Source organism: Asparagus officinalis, chromosome 9, assembly GCF_001876935.1.
Source record: "Asparagus officinalis chromosome 9, Aspof.V1, whole genome shotgun sequence".
Lineage (NCBI taxonomy): Eukaryota > Viridiplantae > Streptophyta > Magnoliopsida > Asparagales > Asparagaceae > Asparagus > Asparagus officinalis.
This window is the reverse complement of record NC_033802.1, coordinates 13,485,164-13,506,765: the sequence shown is the minus strand read 5'-3', so window position 1 is coordinate 13,506,765 and position 21,602 is coordinate 13,485,164. Positions and strand designations below refer to the sequence as shown.

General features: G+C 35.3%; 1 protein-coding gene across 2 annotated transcripts; it reads right to left on the bottom strand.

Annotated features, from left to right (window-relative positions):
• LOC109823768 (probable E3 ubiquitin-protein ligase ARI8) lies at positions 385 to 20,794 on the bottom strand. 2 transcript variants are annotated; one of them, XM_020390140.1, is made up of 15 exons: positions 20,487 to 20,794; positions 16,358 to 16,482; positions 14,988 to 15,090; positions 14,781 to 14,871; positions 11,952 to 12,124; positions 11,066 to 11,170; positions 10,877 to 10,965; positions 10,552 to 10,659; positions 10,376 to 10,466; positions 10,190 to 10,279; positions 3,240 to 3,287; positions 1,930 to 2,001; positions 1,732 to 1,831; positions 1,538 to 1,664; positions 385 to 1,016 (listed from the first exon to the last, which is right to left on the bottom strand). In XM_020390140.1, the coding sequence occupies exons 1-15, from the start codon at positions 20,649 to 20,651 to the stop codon at positions 737 to 739; spliced, it is 1,767 nt and encodes a 588-aa protein (XP_020245729.1). In that variant the 5' UTR covers positions 20,652 to 20,794; the 3' UTR covers positions 385 to 736. The 2 variants fall into 2 exon arrangements, with proteins under 2 accessions (XP_020245729.1, XP_020245730.1); XM_020390141.1 differs by having other exon boundaries at positions 16,358 to 16,479.

Sequence of the window (21,602 nt, the reverse complement as noted above, 5' to 3'; positions counted from 1 at the left end):
GTGTATTTTCCAACGTGGGACTAAAAGTTTCAGCCATTGGATCCTCGCCCGACCTCAACTAAGAGACAATGCCATAGGAAACAAATACTTCTATATCTAAACAAATACCCAACACAACAGGTTTCTCGTCTTTCCTAACTGAGTTCCTCCTAATTTGATTTGGCGAATGTTTACCCGGAATTAACAAGAACAAATCCGACACCATACATATCATGAACTACAATCTCAGTCTGGTTTTCAAGAAGCGAATTGAAGGACACGGTCGGCCTGTACGTAGAAAACAGAAGATTGTACAAATAAATGTGAAAACTAGAATAACCACGGGGTAGTAGTTACACGTTACGAAACAACATTGGACAACACAACAGCTGTGAGTCACAACAGTTCAAAATGTGCATTCTCTCGCCAGTGTTTAGGCCGCAGTTGATTGAATCGACAATACACCACACAGACACTGCAACAGGACATATAGTCATCTCTGCTTTAAACAATACAATGTTACAAGCGTGGCCATCTGAACATACAAATATATACAATAATAACACAGTTTTTCGCTTTTCTCTAACTTAATCCCTATTAACAAAGAACACTTGCCTTTCTTCCCACCATCAAAGAAGCTACACTTTATCATTTTGATAATACAACATGAGAATGGAACCTGAATCAAGTTAATGACTGGAGGGGGGGAAGGTCCTTTCCAAGAGATTTGTGACGAAATACCCTGTTTTCACCCCATTTATCGATGTTGCTCACACATTTGGCAAACACTGGTGGATCTAGGGTTTGCATAGGTGCAGTGCTCACATGACCACATACTGTTATCCTCTGTGCTTCGACTTGGACCGGTTCCTGATCTTGAGCTGGTCCCAGCTGCCTTCAATTTTCCGCTCTTTCCTTTGCCGAGGGTTTTGGAGCTTGTGGTCTTGCTGGATGTCGCCTGATTGTTGCTGGAGCCAACATCCTTTAGTCCTGACTCTAGTGCTCGAACCAAGTTCTCGAAGTAGTTGCGAGTCACGCTATGAGGACCGAGTTCATAATATAAGTATAAAATTAGAAATACAATTTAACACGTCAACTGAGAAGTGGATAAAATAACCATCTTTTACCCTTTGGGAGTGATGAGTTTTCTTTTCTATGTGAGGGCATGCTTTTGCAGTTTTGCTCAGACATTCAGCCAAAATAATTTGCAAAGGTTTAATAGTTTGGATTTAAGAAAGAATCCTGGTGTCATCGTGAGGATTAAGAATTGAGGCTGGTTCAGGGTCAGTGAATCCAGTAACTGAACCCAAAAAAACCAGCCATTCGCAACCTTATGGCCATCATTACTGCTCTCGGTTAAAAAGCAGTGGACTAAAAAATTCTGAACCATTTGTTCCAAAGTTTACTTTCACATTAGCATCAACCTAATGATTATCCTACATCGTCATAAGCATCAGTGCAATCATTTTTCTAACACCAGAAAAATCACTCTTCGTGTCATGTGGCACAACAAGCCTAAATCCAGGTTCATTATCTATGAAAGGGCTAAGCCACATACCTGGTTAGTCCAGCAAGCTTTGTGCGGAAGTCATTGAAATCTTTCATGGGAGTTTCGGCATCAAGGTAGGCTTGGAGTTCCTTCTCTGTACACTGATGAAGCCGTTCTAACCCAGACTCAGCTTCACCTAGAGACAAATTAGGTATTTTAAGTAAAAGCATTCAGTAAATAAAATTCCATATAGGAGAACAAACCTTGCAAATATTCAAAGAACTGTCTTTTAGCATGTTCATGCTCCGGAAGGTAATACCCATAGGCATATGTCCACTTCAATACTCGCCTACACTCCACTATCTGCAAATTAAATTTTAGATTTTACCACGGAAACTATTTTAGTGCCACAATAATATAACCTACTCGTGAGCAGCTGGAATTAATTATGTAACACCTACCTGCAACCAGGCTTCAATTATGAACTTGAGCTGAGATTCAGGCTGACTCTGTTTGTCACTCAACTTCTCCAGCTGCAACAATTTACCAAGAATGGTTATGATCTGCTGTACTTAGTATAAATACCCATCAAATGATCCAAATAAATTTGAAAAGCATGAGAATACGCTCTAGAAATTACAAATTATTTTCAACTTTTTGTTCCCTTTTGTGAATTCCAACATTCACATCACTAGCACCTAACGCTTAACTCTCCAACTTTGTCCCACACGGGATATGTTCTCACTTCAAGGAGGTCCTTTGCATATAATAATTTGATAAACTCAAGAATTAAATTGTAGCTAACATTTTTAGGAATGAAATGTGAAATTTTCAAATAGCCAAGTGTGCTAAAAAAAGCAGTAAAGTTCAGGGTGGTTGACCTCCTAAAAAATGCTCACTAAAATCTCTAACACTAGCAGAAGGAATAAACAGGCGACCACGCCACACAGAGATGTTGTGGGGTCACCTCTAGAATGGACAACTCCAGAATTCAACATCATCTGGTGAAATTTTAGCATGACAAGGTTGTCATGGGATCCTAGATGAGCGAGTATGTAGCACAACAAAATACGCCCACATCAGATATGTGCAAAGAGGTTATCTCGTATATACAATAATTTCCATAAACTCAAGAATTAAATCATAGCTAGGATTTTTAAGGAAAAGTTGTCCGAAACTCTAGTCAAGTTCTCTCTCAGGGAGTTATTAACTGGTTTGTTAGTGAAGTGAACTTGGTGTCATCATGAGAATTAAGATTTTTTATTATGCTGCTTTTCGGTTTACCCTATTTTGGTGGTGGGAAGGTATTGAAGAAGGGGTTGCAGGATCAGACATTTCTTTTTTCCTTCTCTGCCTCCTCCATTTGGGAATATGCAAATATAAAAACACTCCAATTATTTCACCATCAAATCCCAACTAGGGTAAGGCATCTCATTTTCTGTGTTATATCTTAATCTTTATTTTACACTAGTAGAAATTCCTAACCAGTACTCCAGCTCTGCTACCACCCACCAGTCCTTAAAAATCTTCCTTAAGAGCAAAGGTTGTATCTCATGATCTCACAATCATTCAAGTATGCAACACCCTGTCTGAAACTGAAAGACGTACAACATAACATGATCCAAAACTACTTCTTCCTACCCTAAGGCTCTACTTCTTGATATCCTTCTTCAAACTCATCATGGATAAAACTCCATAAAAGAAAGAAATTAACCATCAAACTTCTTCATTCAACAAGAAAAGGAACAAATGAGCAGGAGTGCAACCATACCTTTTCAGTTTGCATGCTATGTAGATCTGCAAGTGCTTTCTGCCTCGACTGCCAATAGCAAAAATAAGTTTGTTACATTCAATTTGAAAAATTTTCATGCTAAATTACCACTTAGATAACAAGGATCACAAAAAGATTAAGTGGACTTGAAGAAGAGGAATCTTGCTTAGTATATCCAGTGGCATAATATATCAGAATTGTGTGTATTTTATAACTTTCAAAACATTTCACTAAGGAAGGTTCATTAGAACATTATCAATGGCTTAAAGGAATTATCAAAATTGTGTGTATTTTCTAACTATTAAAACATTTCAGTAAGAAAGGTTCATTAGAACATTATCAATGGCTTAAAGGAATTACTTTGGAATAGTACCTTTCACCCAACTTCAACATGGAATGATAACAAAAGATCCCTACAGAAGTTCTATACCTCAGCATTCCAATTGTTCATCTAAACTTCGTAGGTTAGAAGGTTTAAAAAACATGCATCAAGGAGGGAAGGTAATTCCGTTTTGCATATGTCAGACACTAATGATTAAAAAATAATGTGAAATTTGTTTTTTAACAGAACATCAAATAAACAATAGTCCAAACAACCACTAAAATGATTGATCATCATGAATGGACACCCGACTACACATTAGAGGTAACCTTACCATCATCAGATTTTGCAATAGTTCCATCACAATAAAAATAGAAGGAAAAAAAAATCAAACCATGCAAGCGGACAAAGAAGCAATTTAAATAGATACAACGGTAGAATGATCTTGACATATTAAAAATTAAATATGAAATTAAAAAAGAGAGTAATGGCACTTTAGCCATTTTTTTCTTCCCAGAAATACCAGACAAAATAACACCATAATTTTCTCGACTTGCTGGAGGTATACTACTCTTGTATAACACAATGCAAGAAATCTAATCAACAGTTTGGTGTGTCCGTGTCAGTTACAAAATCAATAGTAGACAAACTACTAAGTGCAATGAATATACAACAACAAAGCATCTATCCCAAATATTTGAGGTCGGTTACATGAATCATATTCTTCCATTCCGCTCTATTCTAGGCTATCATTCTCTGTTTAAGTTAACCATTATCATATCATTCTTAATCGCTTCTAACCAAGTTGCTCCTAGATCTACCTATGGATCCCTTTTCTCCCCTAACTATAATATTTCTAACTAATTTACTAAGAGATCTCTATTGTACAAGACCAAACAACCTATAGATCCCTTTTCTCCCTTAACTATAATATTTCTAATCGATTTACTAAGAGATCTCTATTGTACAAGACCAAACAACCTTAGGCGATTATCTCATTCTATCATCAATAGGAGCATCCTCTAATTTACTACAGATGCACTCATGTCTTATCTAGCACGCCCGACACCAATCATTGTGCACCAACCGACATTCAATGCGAAAGCATAGCCTACAGAAGCATCACCAAATTGCTTATTAGATTTCCTCCTTCGTAGACCAATCGATAGCCGAACGATGTGGAAACACCAAGAAACTACCCGTTCGAACAAAAGATAATAGCAATACACCACCGAACAAGAGCACAAAGACAAGATTTTACGTTATTCAGCATTCGCCTACCTCCATAAGAGAGATTTAAGCCTTTTTAATATCGGAGACTAGAAAATACAATCTTTCTTTTCATCTCTAAAGATTCCACAAGAAACTCTCTCTCAATCTCACCAAAAGATTACTCAAAACCCTAGATTTATCTTCTTAGTTCTCTCTACCTCACTTTTACAATATGCAATTTTTCTAGGCTTCAATCTTCTAACCTTAGACCCGGGATACCCTTATTATAAACATCAAAATCGGATACATAACCTGATAGGAGTCCTAACCCGGCTAGAATTCTGAAACAGACCAAAGCAAGAAACTAACAAAATTGTCAATAATCGATCAGACTGATCGGTCTAAGCAGTCAGTCTGACTGGCCCGTATCACCGGCAGAGGATCCTAATAGTGGGACCGACCAATCCTACTGCCCATCGTCACTATTTCGCCTCTTTTTACTCCACGCTTCGTCTCCGACTCTTTTGTTGTCTTCCAGGGCTGAAATATAAGGTTATTTTCTAACAATCTCCACTTTAGGTTTGTATAAAACTACCATTGAAAACATCAATCCTTCCCTGTAACCGTCCACTATAAACTTGTAAAATTGTAGAGAATGAACACCTTCGAGAAATACCTGAAGCCCCCTCTCCCGAAGGGCACTGGAGCATTCACCGCTCGCGCATTGATGTCAAGCCTTCTATGATATGACATCAACCTCCATTGCTGCAGACTCTAAAGCTAGTTGTCGACTTGTTGCAGACTTCATCGTGACTCCTCCACATGGATTCGGACTACCATTTTGGCTCTCCCTCGGAACCCAAATTCATCGCCAGCTTCTCTTCCTCAAGATCATACACCCCCTCTTGACTCACGAAGCTCCACCTTAAACACGAGCTTCTTCAAACACCGGATACAAGTCATTTCCACATTTCTTTCCAACTAGGATAGGATTCCTTCCGCAAAATACAATGATGACTCCTCTGTGCACTTGGATTTAGTATCCCATAAAACTAAACACTCCAATAGATATCAAATTCTCCCTCACCTTCAGAACTAACCGAATGTTATCCAAGGGACCATGCGCCCCCTTCTTCCCGCCACCGTGACTGTTCCTACACCCGCAGCGTCACACCTCGTGTCATCCACCGTGCAGATAGTATCCTTAAATCATCAATCTAGGAAGTCAAACTACCTACCGTAATGCCTAACTCCTATTTTGCCTTTTCTTTATATTAATTAGTTTAATATGATATCCCCTTTTGTAGACCAATCGATCACCAGGCTATGTAGAAACAGCAAGAAACTACCAGTTCGAACAAAATAGAATAGCAATATACCACAAAAAAATAGAACAAGAAAAGGAAATAGAACAAGAGCAAAAAGACATGGATCTTACGTGGGCAATCGCCTACATTCACGAAAGAGATTCGAGTCTTCTTTATATTAGAGATTAAAAAAATACAATATGTCTTGCGATCTCTAAAGATTCCACAAGAAACTCTCTCCCAATCTCACCAAAAGATTTCTCAAAATCCTAGATTTCTCTCCTTTGTTCTCTTTATCTCTCTTACATAATATGTAACTTTCCTAAGCTTCAATCATCTAACTCTAGACATTGAAGACCTCTTTTATAAGTCCAAAACCAAATACAAACTCATTAGGAGTTCTAACCAAATAAAAAATTGTCAAAACTTCTCATACCCATTCAGACCGACCAATCTGACCAGCCGGTATACCAGCTAAGGATCTACCGGTGGGAATGGACAGTCATACTGCCCGTCATCGCTGCTTCACCTAGTTTTGCTTCCCGTTTTGTTTTCGACTCTTCTGTTATCTTTTAGGGCTAATATAAAAGTTTTCTGACATTGTTGTATCTTTTAGTGTGGACACACAAGATCATCATGCCTCATTTCTGCTACACATTTTTTACGCATGTTTAAATTACTCAACATTCTGATCTATAAAGCATTTTTGGTCTTATAATCGTTATATAGATATTTTTTCCTTTAGTCACATATGATGCCTTTGGATATGAGCTAGTGACGTGTTTAAGTGGGTTTAACCCATTGTTAACCTGCCAAATGCAATTTTTGATCAAAGGGTTAGTTATGCCCTTTCATGGTTTAAGTCTCATTGACCTAGCCATTTTGGTGAGTTTACTACTCGGCCAAAATAGACAGAGTAAGAGATATCCTGTCATTCTCCCAAGGGCATGTACTATAATTTGAAAAATGTTAACTAAAAAATCTTTTGAGCTATAGTCATTATCCTGCCACACAGAAATTTCAAAAGAGGCATCATCATGTTGTTTTGGCATTTATCATGTAACTCATTGTAAACCTTATTTTTACTTATATTAGCAATGATTAAATCTTTTGACTAATATGTAAATATTGAGTTTTCTTTTCTAACATTTGATTTTATGAGAATACAATGAGTAAAAGGTGTTTAGAAAATTGAAAGTCGATTTTAAAATCACTTTTTAAAAATTGACAATTTGATTCAAAAACTTGATTCTTGAAAGCACAAATGGAAAGGTGATATGACTAATGACAGTAATATTTTATTTGTTTAAAAATCATACTACACAATGAATGATGTATTAAAAATATAATGTTCTATTGACAATGGAAACCATAGTTGTGTTTGTTTTAATTTAATAATTAGTAGTAAACATACAATAAAAATATAAGGGGGATTATCCTTAATCCTTCCGTTAACTATCCAATACAAACAAAATTAAATTATTTTTAACCCCTCATGAAGGATCAACTAGGTTAGCCATTTACCTTAACCCTTCTCTCTTAACACCTTACCAAACGACACCATTGGTACTCCACGATCACATAAAACTCCCAAAGCACTCCTCCATTTTAACCATTCTGATTTGATTCAATGGACAACACCATCCACAATCTCACCATCATTATGAATGACTGAACCTAAATAACGAATGTGATTACTTTTAGATGCTTTTGACCATCAGTATGTACTAGAGGCTCATTTCTCTTTTTAGTTTTACTAAAAAAACATTTCATGTACTATATTTTTGTTCTATAGTTGACCTCCCGAACATAAAACTAAATTTGTTTTCCGATATACTTCTCTTTTAATAGTCTTTCCTTAATTACGCTCACGCAAAATTTCATATTATGACTGAGTTTAATGTCATGATAGTTGCTCATCTCTTTTATTCTTGTATACCGGTATCAAAGTACTAATCATCCACTCATTGAGCATTCTGTCTCAATAACCTTATTAAATAATTTATTTAACCATCGTGAGCCTATACCTTCAAAGGCATTTTCAAACTTCAATAAGAATATTGCCAGTCCTACAGCTCTTTCACTTTTTATTTTTTTAAAAACATCTTTAACCTTACTAATCCTAATCTTCAACGATGTCTATAGTTTCAAATCATGTACTATATGATCACATTCTCTATGTAGCTCACCTATTTGCTATCATTAAATAATTTATGAAAGTAACTCCTCTACAAAGCTTTTATTTCTTCGTCAGTTACTAAACCTCTTTGATCTTCACTCTTGATACATATAATATTACTCAAGTTTATACTCTTCCTTTCTCTCATCTTAGCAAGCCTATATACATACATATATACATATTATATATGTGTGTGTTCCTCCCTCCCCCTGGGATTCTAACTTGTTAGAGAAATTCTCATAAGCCTTATATTTAGTCTCATTGACCATTCTGTTTTGCTTCCTTACTAGTTTATATTTCTTAAAGTTTTCCTCACTCCTAAACCTATGTTAATCTTTATATAATATTTTCTTTCTTTCTTTTTTCCCCTCTAATCACTCTTTTGAACTTTTTTGTTTCACCATCAACTCTCTTTCCTATCTAATTTTCAACCCGTCTATTCTTCTAGAATATGTTGGTCACCTTCTTAATAAAAGAAGACATACTATTTCATATAATATTAGTATTATTATTTATATTTCATATAAATTCCTTCATTATCTTATCTTTAAAATACACTAAATTCTCTCCTTCTAAGTTCTACTATTTAGTTATTAGTCTCATGGTCATCTCAGTTTTTCTACTCCGCTTTATAATAGAAATTTTTATACCATTAACCTACGTTGTGTAGTTAAACTCTCTTCCAATATAATTTTATAATTTTTGCTTGTTAACCTATTCACCCTCATAATAAGAAAAAAAAAGTCTATTTGACTATTGTTAGGTCTATTTTTAAAAGTTATTAAGTGTTCATCCCTTTTTCTAAATTTTGTATTTGCTATTATCAAATCCTATAACATTGCAAAAATCTAAAATTGTTTCTCTCATATTATTCCTATCTTCATACTCAAAACCTCCATATATTCTCTCATATTCATTACTCTCCTTGTTGACATGTTTAAAAAATGTCTTCTCTCCTATAGGAATTCTTATACTAACCAAATCATCTAAGTTATCCCAAAATTCCCTTTTAGCATTCTCGGACAACACTATTTGTGGTGCGGAAGCACTAATAGCATTAATAACCTCCAAGCCTAATATAATTTTTATTAGTATTATTCTATCTCCAACTCTTCTACATCTACAACACTATCTTTTATTATGTTGTCCACAAGTATTCCAACTCCATTTCTATTCTTCTCTTTTTCCCTTGTATCAAAGTTTATATCCGGTCTTTTCATTTCTCTAGAATTACTTACCTATGTGTTTGGTTTCTTGTAGACAAATTATGCTAATATTTCTTCTAATCACGGTATCAACTAATGCCACCATCTTTCCGGTGAGTGTACCAATGTTCAAAGTAGCTAACCTAATTATATTCTCCTATAAAAGTCTCATACCATTTTCTCTCTTATAATGTTCAAATCTATTTATAATACTATTTGGCAACCAATTAGAGGATTGTAGTTTCTTAAAACACTCTTGCTTACTTGTCACTACACAGGAGCAACATTGAGTAATGTGTCGCTTCCACGTGAACGTCCTAGCGATCCACCATTGCCTACTTATCATTACATCGGGTGGCATCACTGCAGTGCGTTGCAGTGGGGATGCCCCAATGAATATTCTATAGGATTTATGTCAAGTGACTTCAACTATGTTTTATGCTAGTCGTCAGCTATCTAACACAACCCTCTTTTATCTTGGCTTGGGACAGGCTGTACTGGCAAAAAAATAAAGTATAGCACTAGTGAAGTTTGCTAAGTGCAAGGAATATAGGTAAGTAATTTGATTGTAGACCAATATGTTCATAGGTCAAGGACCAAGGGGAGAAAAAGAAAGAAATAAATGATATAAATATGTTTGTCAAAAGGACACAAATAATGAAAAACAGAAAGTTAGAAATTGTCAATGCAAAGCATTTAACTTATAGCTGGAGAGTTCTACTTACTGACTGGTTGGTTGCCCATCTTTCATAGTAATGGGTATACCTCTCCAGAGAATTCTTGGCCATTTCCCTCCTCCTTTCAGATTCATCATACTGGATCAATTCGAGATTAACAAAACATTAATGATAATTTAAGAGTTATAAACAAATGCTATGACATGAGAAACAGGAAAATGAAAATGAACGTACTGCCCCCTCCTGCTTTGCTGCTTCATAGCGATTACAAGCATAGAAACCGCCAGTCCTCTCTCCATGTTCTGACCAGGCACCAAGACATAACCTGATTCATAGACATGACACAAAAAGTACGATGAAGACGTGCTATTAAAAAAATTCAATTGGTTCCCAAGGCAGCAATTATTTACCAGCAAAACTCAAATTTGCAAGGGGGTGTACATGTAATATGCATGCATCCCTGGTTCTTCTCAATTGGCCGCTTGCATTTCGGGCAAGGCTTTGAATTAGCCAATATCCTGAAATAATATTCAGAATATGAAACTAATAATATACAAATAATGAAACAAATAAATATAATTCACAATAAACAACACTAGGAGGAAAAGGAGAATGACATTAAACTTTGGAAGGTGAAGAAACAAAACTGTCGCAAGTTAACGACGTGGGGAAAAAAATATTTCCAGAAGATATTAGTAAATTAAAACAAAAACTAATGTTTCAATTATGTCCTACCAATTCATGTTCTCTGACTCTGCACTATTTTTTAGTATCCATTTTTCCACTGTCTCACAGTCTACTGGGCGGTGAGCTTCTTCAGTACACTGCATGTTTTATTGCAAACAACTCATGTTTAAGGAGAAGAAACCCAGCAGCCATTCTCGAAGGAAAGTGCAAACAATTTTCCTTCAGAAAAAAACTCACATTCCAGCAAAAGCCATATGAACAATTGCAATTAACATCATAACTTCCACTGCCCATAACAAACTCCACAGCAAACTCACAGCCAGGAGCAGGACACCACTTTGTCTACAAAAAAAAGGTGAAAAGTTGATTTAAACAATACAAGAAAAATTGACATAAGTGAGATCTCTCTTTAATAACTATGCAACTGAAATTCATGTACGATCTAGAGATGTCTAACAGAAATATATACTTTGGAGATATTGAATTTTACACTAGACATTGGTCACCAACAAATGTCAAAGCATAATGGTCTCAGATCAGGTTCAAATTAAACAGTTCAACATATATGCTCCCAATCAGGCTGATGTATAAAAATGCACAGGCAAATGAATTACGAATAGATCTAATAAATGAAGCTTATTATTTGATGGCAGCGACTCTCACTAAGTAATTGACACGATCACAATGTAATATATGAGGAAGACTCAAGGACAAAACCGCATCGTATATGATTTCTAGATGGTCACAATTTTCTTGGTGGTGGTGAGGTGGTAGAGGACTCTCAACATTATACCTACTGATAATGAAGCATTTGTACGTTTTTTTTTCTTCAGATTTCTTCTTTTATCTTTTGATGCACATACTAAAAATTGAAGTGCTTTCTTAGTGTTGTATCCCCCATATACTACCTTACATTTTAAGAATCTTGTCGGAGGCAGAACATTTCTAACATTGCATCACAAGGTGGTCTTGAATCACATGCAACTGCTTAGCAGTCTATTATGATATGAGCTTTGAATAATAATCCTAATAAGTTATATCATCGTTTCCTTTCTGGATGACATCATTAACCAAAATGATTAAGAAAATGCACTTTAGTACACAATTTTGTGTCTACATGTACCTTTCTGTTATCTTCAATGTAAGACCTGATAAGGTAGCGAGAATACTTCTCTTTATCCTCCTCTGGAGATAATTTATTAATCATGTCTTCACCAACAGCAGCACCACAAGATGGGTCAGGACATCGAAGCATTAAGCATCCTGGACCATCATTGATTGATGTGCCCATGTAACCTGTCAAATAAAACTTGGGATAACTCTCAAGGTGGAAAAGATATAAATAAGAAATCCAATACAGCCATATATTATGAATTTATGCAAGAAACCTATTAGTAGTCATTGGAAGTCTCACTCAAACTTATGCTCACTGTTTTTCTTTGGGAAAAAAGAATACTTTTAGTTGTTGCTAAAATAATGAGAAGCGGAAAAGGAGGGGAAACAAAGCATTTTATTCCCAGTCTTTGGGTTGCATACATGCAAAAATTTTATGTATTCAGCATTCTTAAGGCCATCATCTCTGCAAACTTAACAACTATATTATACTTCCGCCATTACCTAAATCCACGTCCTTTAGGTCTTCCTCTAATCATCACTGCTCCATTGACTATGAAAACCTCAACGCTCTGCCTAATTGGAGCTCTTATTGATGTATGTTGAAGTGCCCAAGCCATCTTGAACATATATTTCCCATTTTACCCTGGATTAAGTTAGCTTGTTTTCCCTCATGATATCCTCAGTTGAAGGTAGGTTACCACATTACACTACCTCTAACAAAGAGTTTTTTTTCTTTCTACTTTGGTGTATGGTTGGGAGGCGGGGCCGCATGGGGGGTGGGCTCGAGCTCAAAGGCTTTAGAAACAATCTTTTACATTCAGATCTGATACATAAACCTAATTGAGGATCCCATCAAGGCCTAGGTCGTTTTGGACATAGTTGCACAATTCCCAGGACCCCTCCTCAAGCAATTCCTAGGACCCCTCCTCAAACCTTTGTACAATTCCTGCGAACCGATTTCAGATACATTTGCGAACCAATTCCCTCCGATACACGAATTTGCTCTCTAACATTAGTGTACCGCTTACAAGTATGCAGGACATGAAGCCTCTTTAAGCGCACATGCACAAGACGCAATGCAATGGGGACAATTGAGTGAAGTGAGGCACACAGTAAAACATATGAGTCAATTATTTTCCTGTAACTAAATACCTATGTTAATATAACATGAAATGAAAGCATGACCCCAACACGGACTATGTTAAAAGAACAGAACAAAAAAAAGAACTTCATAAACAAGAGGTATGTAAATATTTTGTATGAAAAAGAAGTATTCAACAGTGTTGTCAATGCGTGAGTTGCAATGCAGGGCGCAAAGTATCTTTAGGCGCACATGCGCAAGGCGCAACACGATGCGCACTCCTGAGTGATGCGACGCGGACACCGCACATGTAAATTTTTAAGATAGATAATCAAGCACGAAAGAACATGTTTAGGAATTCACATAAAAAATGTCACTATAAACAATATCTTACTACAAAATCATAATGTAAGGTCTTAATTTCTAATGCTATCACCCAACGTAGTAGCAAGGTTCATAATTTTTCAAATCAAATGCCAAATCAAGATTTAAGACTAATATCCAAGCAAAATATTAGTTCCAGTCCTCAATTGAAAGCTACTAAAAGGGCCTAATAGATTTATTTTGCTTTTTGGGATATGGATTATCGAGTATAAAGACTCAATTGAAATGTTAACAATAATATGGGGGTATTTACTACATGCACCCTACGCAAAGTCAGGATGTATGAAAGGTGCAAAGGCACTACTGCATCAGATACGAGGCGTTTCGCCACCGCCCCGCATTGCAAGCGTAGTGAGGCGTGCACCTTTGAGAACACTGGTATCGAATGCATAATTCTAGTTTCTAGTTTTCTACTATACACTTTGGGACACTATAATCGCACACAAAAAAATTTACAATATGCCACTAACCGAACTTGTGTACTGAATCAAGCTACGCCTCTCAAATGTGAATTTCTAAATAGCAAATTGCCTACCCAAATTCATACAACGACCCACTACATACTAAATACTATATAACTATGGTTTTGGAAGGATTGGGAGTAAAACCCAAATAGTAGACGATTTCATATTTTCTTATCTATGCATCAAGTCGTTGTTGTAATATATTATGATCTTCTGAAAGATAAGCATAACTTACAATCTGATGTCATATATAAGGAAATAAATAGTATCTTGCACACCTACCGATTGGAACAATCTATCTTTACAATAAAATCTGTATATCGTATGATATGATTCGTAGGTTATGAAAAATAATATCCTACCATAAGTTAGACTTGAACTCATCCATAAAGAAATTTTCATGAATTATTTGCAGGTCCTATAATGGATCTACTCTCTTAAAAAAAGAAAACAAGAAACACTGAAGATGCCTTAATTTGCTGATAGAAATAAGGGGGGTTTTGCATATATATACCCCTCAAAAAATTCCAATTTGCAAAATTACCCTCCAAATCTTGGTATTTGCAAACTTTCCCCCCAATTCTCTCACACTGATAATTTTTACCCTTTTCACTTAACAATTAGTTTTAAATGGGAAATTGTTATAAACCTATTTGAAATTACTGAAAATTTTGACATTGCGTTGTTTAAAAGCCAACATTCTTAAGTTGGAGATGTAAAAATACCTAATATGCTAGTTTTGAGGGGTAATTTTGCAAATACCAAGATTTGAGGGCTAATTTTGCAAATATTGAAGATTTGAGGGTATATATACAAAAAACCCTAGAAATAAATACAAACATATAGTTATGCTTAGTTTTTCCCCCTATACTAATATCCAATGATCAATATCAGAGGGTAAACAAACCTCTCCAGCATGCACCACAATATGGATGGCCACAAGCAGCAGCACTCATCATATCACGGGGATAGTTTTCAAAACAAATTCCACATGTCAGCTGCATAGCAGGGGAAAAGATCCAGAATATGGAAAACAAATCAAATCTAATAACCAAGACTAATCACAAAGAATAAGCTCAAAAACAAAAACAAAAACAAAAGTAACAATACATACTTCCTTCGAATTTGGCATTTCCACAGGATTTTCCAACAAGCCAACAGCCCGCCGGACTCTTTCTTCATCTGCAAACCACTCATCATGCACCTTACTGACACTCCTGTAACAGGTAAAACAAAGTAGAACAAAAGAAGAATATCACAGTCAGGCCAACAGAATAAATATCAGAATTCATTAGTTTAACTTTTACAGTTTCAAATTAAGGATTGTAGACTGGATATTGGATGCTAAGAACTCCAATCATGAAACTGAACAATTTGAGATTGAAGATATGTTAACTAAAAGCTTTGAATATTTCAAGTTTAAAGCATCCATTCAAGGACACGATTGGAATTGAAAGGTTTTCTTATTGAAGTGCATATTTGTGTGCAAGGCGCAAAGACATAAGCCTGACGCCATAACAGGTATCTAATGGGGACAAAGCCGACTCACTTATGTTGCATGCGTACTTCTACTTGAACTGTACCTGGGTACGCACCCATGTCGTACTCGTACCCAACACCAAAGCTTCAGTGGACACTACGTGGATATTTGCATACACTTATTCACACGTGTACTCAATCATATAATACATGTTTTAAGTTAAATACTAATCATATACTTCTTTGACAATACACATGCAATTCTTGAAACTCGTTGGGCATAAGTTGGGTTCGCTGTTATCTCTAACCAGTTCAAAACTATGATTATAAAGGTATTTTGGATATCAAGTTAGAAAACAAGCAATTTTCTAATTTATAAATCTATCTTTTAAAAGTAACATAAATATTACAGGAATTTCATGTCATAGCACATGAAACGAAAAAATTAATATTGATCCCATGTAAATTATTATTACATATACATGTGTTTGTAGACATGTCCCATACCCTATCTTTTACAAATTATCAGTATCCAGTACCTATCCCCGCCCCAGCACCCATACCCATGTAATTTAGCTACCCACCCTAACCAGCTAGTGATTTTACTAAAGAATTTTTTTATCTCAATTATATTTTACATATGTTTCAAAGTAGGTATGCTATTTTTATAAATTACCTTTCTTGAGTTTAGTTGCATCTAATACATTTTATCTCAAACTAGGGCTCAGAAGCTGTCACCCAACCCAAAATCAACTAATGTTGAACAAAGTACAAAGCGAAACCAATATCCCAATAGTTCGAAGTATACAAAGAAAATGCATATCAAACAGTGTTTACCCCCACTTTATGTAGATTTGTCAAAAATGATAATGGAGTGAAGAACTTTAGACATGAGGATATGCAGACCACAACATGAAATCAACAAATTACCAAGACATGAGGATATGCAGAACTTTAGAATTACCAGCACGAGTATGCTCTTCCCAAATGTGAAAACTATCTTACCAGTTATAATAACGAAGAAGGATGCATGCTGAAACCCTCGATATGGAAAGTACTGTAGACACCCTATTTATATCTTCTTCTTGATGTTGCCGTATATCGTCATCACTCAGTATGGTGTAATTCTGCTGCAATTATCAAAAAGTTGTGTCAGTTGAAATAACATAATAGATAAAATAACATCATAGACGCAGAAAGACCATGAAATTAGTAAATTCATGAAAAAAGCTGTTGTCTACTTAATCCTTCAAAAAGTAAAGTGCAGCGACACGACAACATCATATTTGAATGTATGTGCATTGTAATAATATTACAACAACAAAGAGAGTATATATACATGTTCATGCATTCAAGAGTCTGAACTATTATTTGTACTGATATAGAACATATAATGATTACATGTATGTTAATTGTTAAACCTGCCATACATTTTTATGACTTTGCAAGAGGAACATGACTTTACTCTTCAACTTTGTACAAAGTATTACAGAAGCCATCTAAACATAGCTTTGTACAAGTCATATTTTATAGGATTTTTCTGCTACAGTACTTGGTGTACAAATGAAAATAAATGGATATCTCAAATATGTGACATTAATAACAAAACAAGTGTAGGAAAATACATGCATGAAGTGTATGATGGCGTTTTAAATTAAAACACATTCATATTACATACTATATAACTGCAGACACATTTGGATAAGTGTATGCAGATATCCAAGTAGCGTGCTAGGAAGTGTCGATGTCCGGTACGAGTGTCGAACTGGCAGGTGGGTACAATTACATGATAGCAGTACACAAGTTACATAGTTGTCCACTAAGGAGCTAGACTCCGTTAATGATTTGACAATTTCGTCACCAAGGAAACTATATTTCCAACATGGGCTTTGCCGTAACCCTAAAATATTAGTTGGAGTCATCCAAATTATCCTAGACCAGGGCAAGCATACGCAAGAAGATTAATAACTTTCCACATGGCAGTAATTTCAATTCGAGGAACACATAAAAAAGAGGCTCAAATACATCATATTCCATTGATATTAGAAAATTCAAACATTGTGGAAAGCAAAAAACCGAGTGAAGCTGCAAGATATGGCTAGGGGTTTAGGGGCTCCAGTGAGGCTTTAGTAGCAAATAAACACGAAGGGGATTTTCAAGTAAATTTAAAATGTTAAATAACAAAAAGACAAGATAGAAAAAAAAATGATAAATTGCGATAAAAAGAGGTTTCGTTAATTCAAGCTTATAAGGAATGAGGAATAATTTATTTGAAGCATTTGAAAGAAAAATACAAATAACTAATAAATATCTAAGAGAATAGCTCAAGAAAGTAATGAAAACAATGTGCTTATTAAGATTTAGTCAATTCAATATACTATACAGGAGTCAAGAAAGGCCATCACAAGGCTCGAGAAGATATATGTAAGTAATACCAAAACATACTGTGGTAAATACAAACATGGGAAGACAAAACAAAGGGTTAAAGCGTAAAAAATTTGATAACTTTTTTCAAAATAAAAATAAAAATGTAATAAAAATTGAAGATGTTTTTTTAAATGAGTTATATTAGTTTAATGCAATAAATTTACTCAAACCGCTTACAAAAGCAGAGCATCAATCATTTACAGTTTCAAAGAACACAGAGAAGAATTGAGTATTGATACAATAATCAAGAACATAGAAACAAAGATGTAAGAAATTTGGCAAATGGATGGAAGAGTTTTACACAATAATTATGATATAATTAAGAAAAAGCTTTTCAACACTTGTGAAAGCTTTCAATATTACAAGATCTTTTCCTAAATAACATAATTATTGGTCGTTGCAGAGACCCTGAAAGGTAGTAAACCGTAGAATACTACTTTATGAAACTATAGTTCCTGGCGAACTAAATGCATCAAGAACTGAACTTGAATGTTTGATTCCACTTTAACACACTAGAAACAGGTTGAAGAGGACTAAGTAACACTTCAAGGTTTTATGTGCATAAGGGACTTCTTACTAAAGCTTTTGGCAGAAGCAAAACAGCTAGTGATTTGTGTCAGCTATAGTAGATCATTAGTAAGGCTTTTTCAAGCTTTTTACAACAACAGAATAGTTTCCATAAATGTTAGAAGGATTATGTATATCTATTATGTTTTAGTATTAAGCTCATACAATAAAGGAGTAACCTCCAAATTTCCTAGTCTTACATAGACTAAGAAAAATTCTAAAAGAAAGGTTGAACAGTATTCAACTTCAAGAAACAAGGTAAAGCGGAAAAAAATGGGCCGACCATATTTCCTAGCACTAGCTACTGCTTCCATCAAGTCATTACTTTCAATTTACTAATAGACCTTAATTAATAGACTTTCATTTATGTAATTCACAACTTCTATGGAATCCTTTCCAGAAAGGAGTTATCTGCCCATATCCGTATTCCTTAGTAAGCTTCATAATGGCACATTGCTAGGTTTCTCTTCCATAAAGCAACACAAATTAGTTTAGGTTGCACAGAGTTTTTTGGGTTTTAAAGTATTCCGGCTCCTGCAATCCACAACCATTTAGCAATACATACAACTTTTACTGGCAGTTCCAGATCCCCAATGCACAGTACAGTAGCTATCGCGTAGCTTCATCACACTACATCTCCTAACCAGGCTAATGTATGATTACGTAAATCGATTTTGCATCTGCATAAGGAGAGAAGTTAATACACAACATACAAATGACATGATGAAGAGTATGCACTCAAAAACTAAGGCCTCCGTTACATCAATATGATGATATGATCAAATACATGCAGATAACTACATGAATGCCATTTTACTAGCTGAATCTTTATAGCTTTTGTTTTGCGAAATTTTGAAGGAGCAAATATTCTGGCACATCGCTGCAAAAGCCTACTAACTCATGCCTTTCGAGATTGAGCACAGAGCCGATTTAGATTTCAGTACATCAAAAACAACTTTATAATTACAAGCGAACTGTGCGCAAAAATTATCATATTCCAATACTTCCTTTAACACTCCTAACATGAGTCCCAACTACAATCTGTATCCAACGCTCCGTTTAGATAGAAGCAAATCTTAAAAAAAACCTTCTTTATATCATAATAACATCATGATCCACATACAGGAATTGAATTCTGACAAAAGTTAGCCAACAAAGGTTTGACGCTAATGAGTTAATACCACTGTAAATTTCAGAAAAAGATAGTATGACTGCTGCCCATATATGTTGCCATAAAGAACAACCAAGGCAAGCAATAAGAGGAGGATCCATAAACATTTATGGAACGCATTCTCACAAAACAGGCAGTCCTATTTGACAAATTTGGCTGCTTAGGCACATGTATTACTACCACAAACTCTAGTCATAATCAAACTCAGGTGAAATGGGGTTGCCTTTTTTTTGGCGAGAGGAACCTTGGCTTATTACCAGCCAACCCCAGGTTCTAGGGGGGCCCTTTCACAATCCAGACCCACATGAATAGCACAAGTGTTGCAATGCCTAATAATTAGAAATTGCGCTCAAAGTAGCAAATTTCCATGCAACATCTGGTAATCAAATTCACACTCATTGTTTAGGTACCTCTAATTGTATTGCAGAAAATGTATTTCCAATGCAAATTCAGCTTTTGGTTGAAAACTAATTGGTGCAAAAGCTATATGATTTGCAACAGTTCGAGATGGTTTTCTCTAGATTGAATTGGAAAGTTAATTTTGAGGGGTTAGAATGTGCTGTCTGTCTACTATTTCCTTTCTGGAAAGCTGCACCTATCGCTCCCACCAATGGATGCACCCACCCAACTGGCTGCAGCATTTCCTTCAGCTTTTTCTGCAAATTGTAAGTTTGCTTATCCTTCTAATCACAATGCTATTAACCAAAAGTATGAAATATAAATGTGATAGCAGTATTTGCTTTTGCAGCTCTTATTTCTCTCAACAAAACAGCCAAAGATGCTAATCTGTCCTTAAAACAGAATAAACCAATAGACAAAACTACTCCTTTATCATTAGACTTCTCCTACCTGTTTCAATTAATAATCAGTCCATTTCACTTACATACAAATCCAAATCCTACAAGATCCAGCTCAAAAACATCACGCAACCTTGAAAAACCCCAATATTTATCAATCCAATTCGATCACCTGCTGCCGATGAGAAGTAATATCCTCCGAATCATCGGAATCATTATCAACGAAATCGTAGTCGCCGTCTCCGTCATCGCTCCCAATCCCGGTCTCGCCGCTGTAGAAATCGTCGTCGATCGAGTCGAGATCGTTGGCGTCGTGCATGTCGTCCTCTGAGTCCATTCCCTGTCTTTGAATTGGGGGATCGAGCTAATTAGGGTTTGATGAGAGAGAGAGAGAGAGATTTGGGGAAAGGGAGGGAGATGTCGATGGGCTGGGTGCTGGAATTTAACTCGAGGAGAGAGAAACGGGGAGGGGAGAGAGAAGGGAGAATCTACGACCTTTTTGATATATATCATATACTAGTTAGATTGCAGATGTACTGCACGTGGTCTAATATCATGATTATTTAAATTGATAATAATAGATTGAAAATAAAGTTTTTTATGATATTGATTATCAACACAATAGTCTCTTTTTCAAATAAAATATTATCATTGTTTCTTTCAATCCAGACTATCATTACGTGATCTACTATTTATGAGTTATAAACACATTGATCTAGTATAATATCTTTGTTTATTAGTATCTTGAAGTTTTTAAAAGATGTGTGGTCATTCAATTCGCAAACAAATTTTGCATATGAATTTACTTGTAATATGTTCATTAAACTTTTAGTTGTGGTTTGACTTATATTCACATTAACTTTTAGTTGTGATTTCATTCATATTATAGTCAATCAATTAAACATATTAAAATTATAATGACCATAGTTAAAATTATATAGTGGGTTCACATTAAATATAATTTATAAAAAATAGTACATTAAAGTCAAAAACCTTTTAACCACCATATAGATTATTTAAAAATTTTGGCATGTATAAACTATACTGCCTAGGAATAGTGATGTGCACACTTAACTATAGCCTAATACATCTTAAGATAGGAATAGTGATGTGCACACTTAACTATAGCCTAATACATCTTAAGAACGACTTACTCTTCAATATCATCATTAATTGATCACACTTAACTATAGCCTAATACATCTTAAGAACGACTTACTCTTCAATATCATCATTAATTGATGTATCATGCATTACACTAAAAACACAATGAAAATTTAGAAAACTA

Excerpts from the sequence above, each read along its gene's own strand:
- LOC109823768 (XM_020390140.1), bottom strand. The coding sequence starts at position 20,651 with ATGGACTCAGAGGACGACATGCACGACGCCAACGATCTCGACTCGATC. Across the intron at positions 10,467-10,551 it reads TGCAAATTTGAGTTTTGCTG|GTTATGTCTTGGTGCCTGGT; the intron begins GTAAATAATTGC and ends TCTATGAATCAG. Across the intron at positions 3,288-10,189 it reads GATGGGCAACCAACCAGTCA|TCGAGGCAGAAAGCACTTGC; the intron begins GTAAGTAGAACT and ends TGCTATTGGCAG.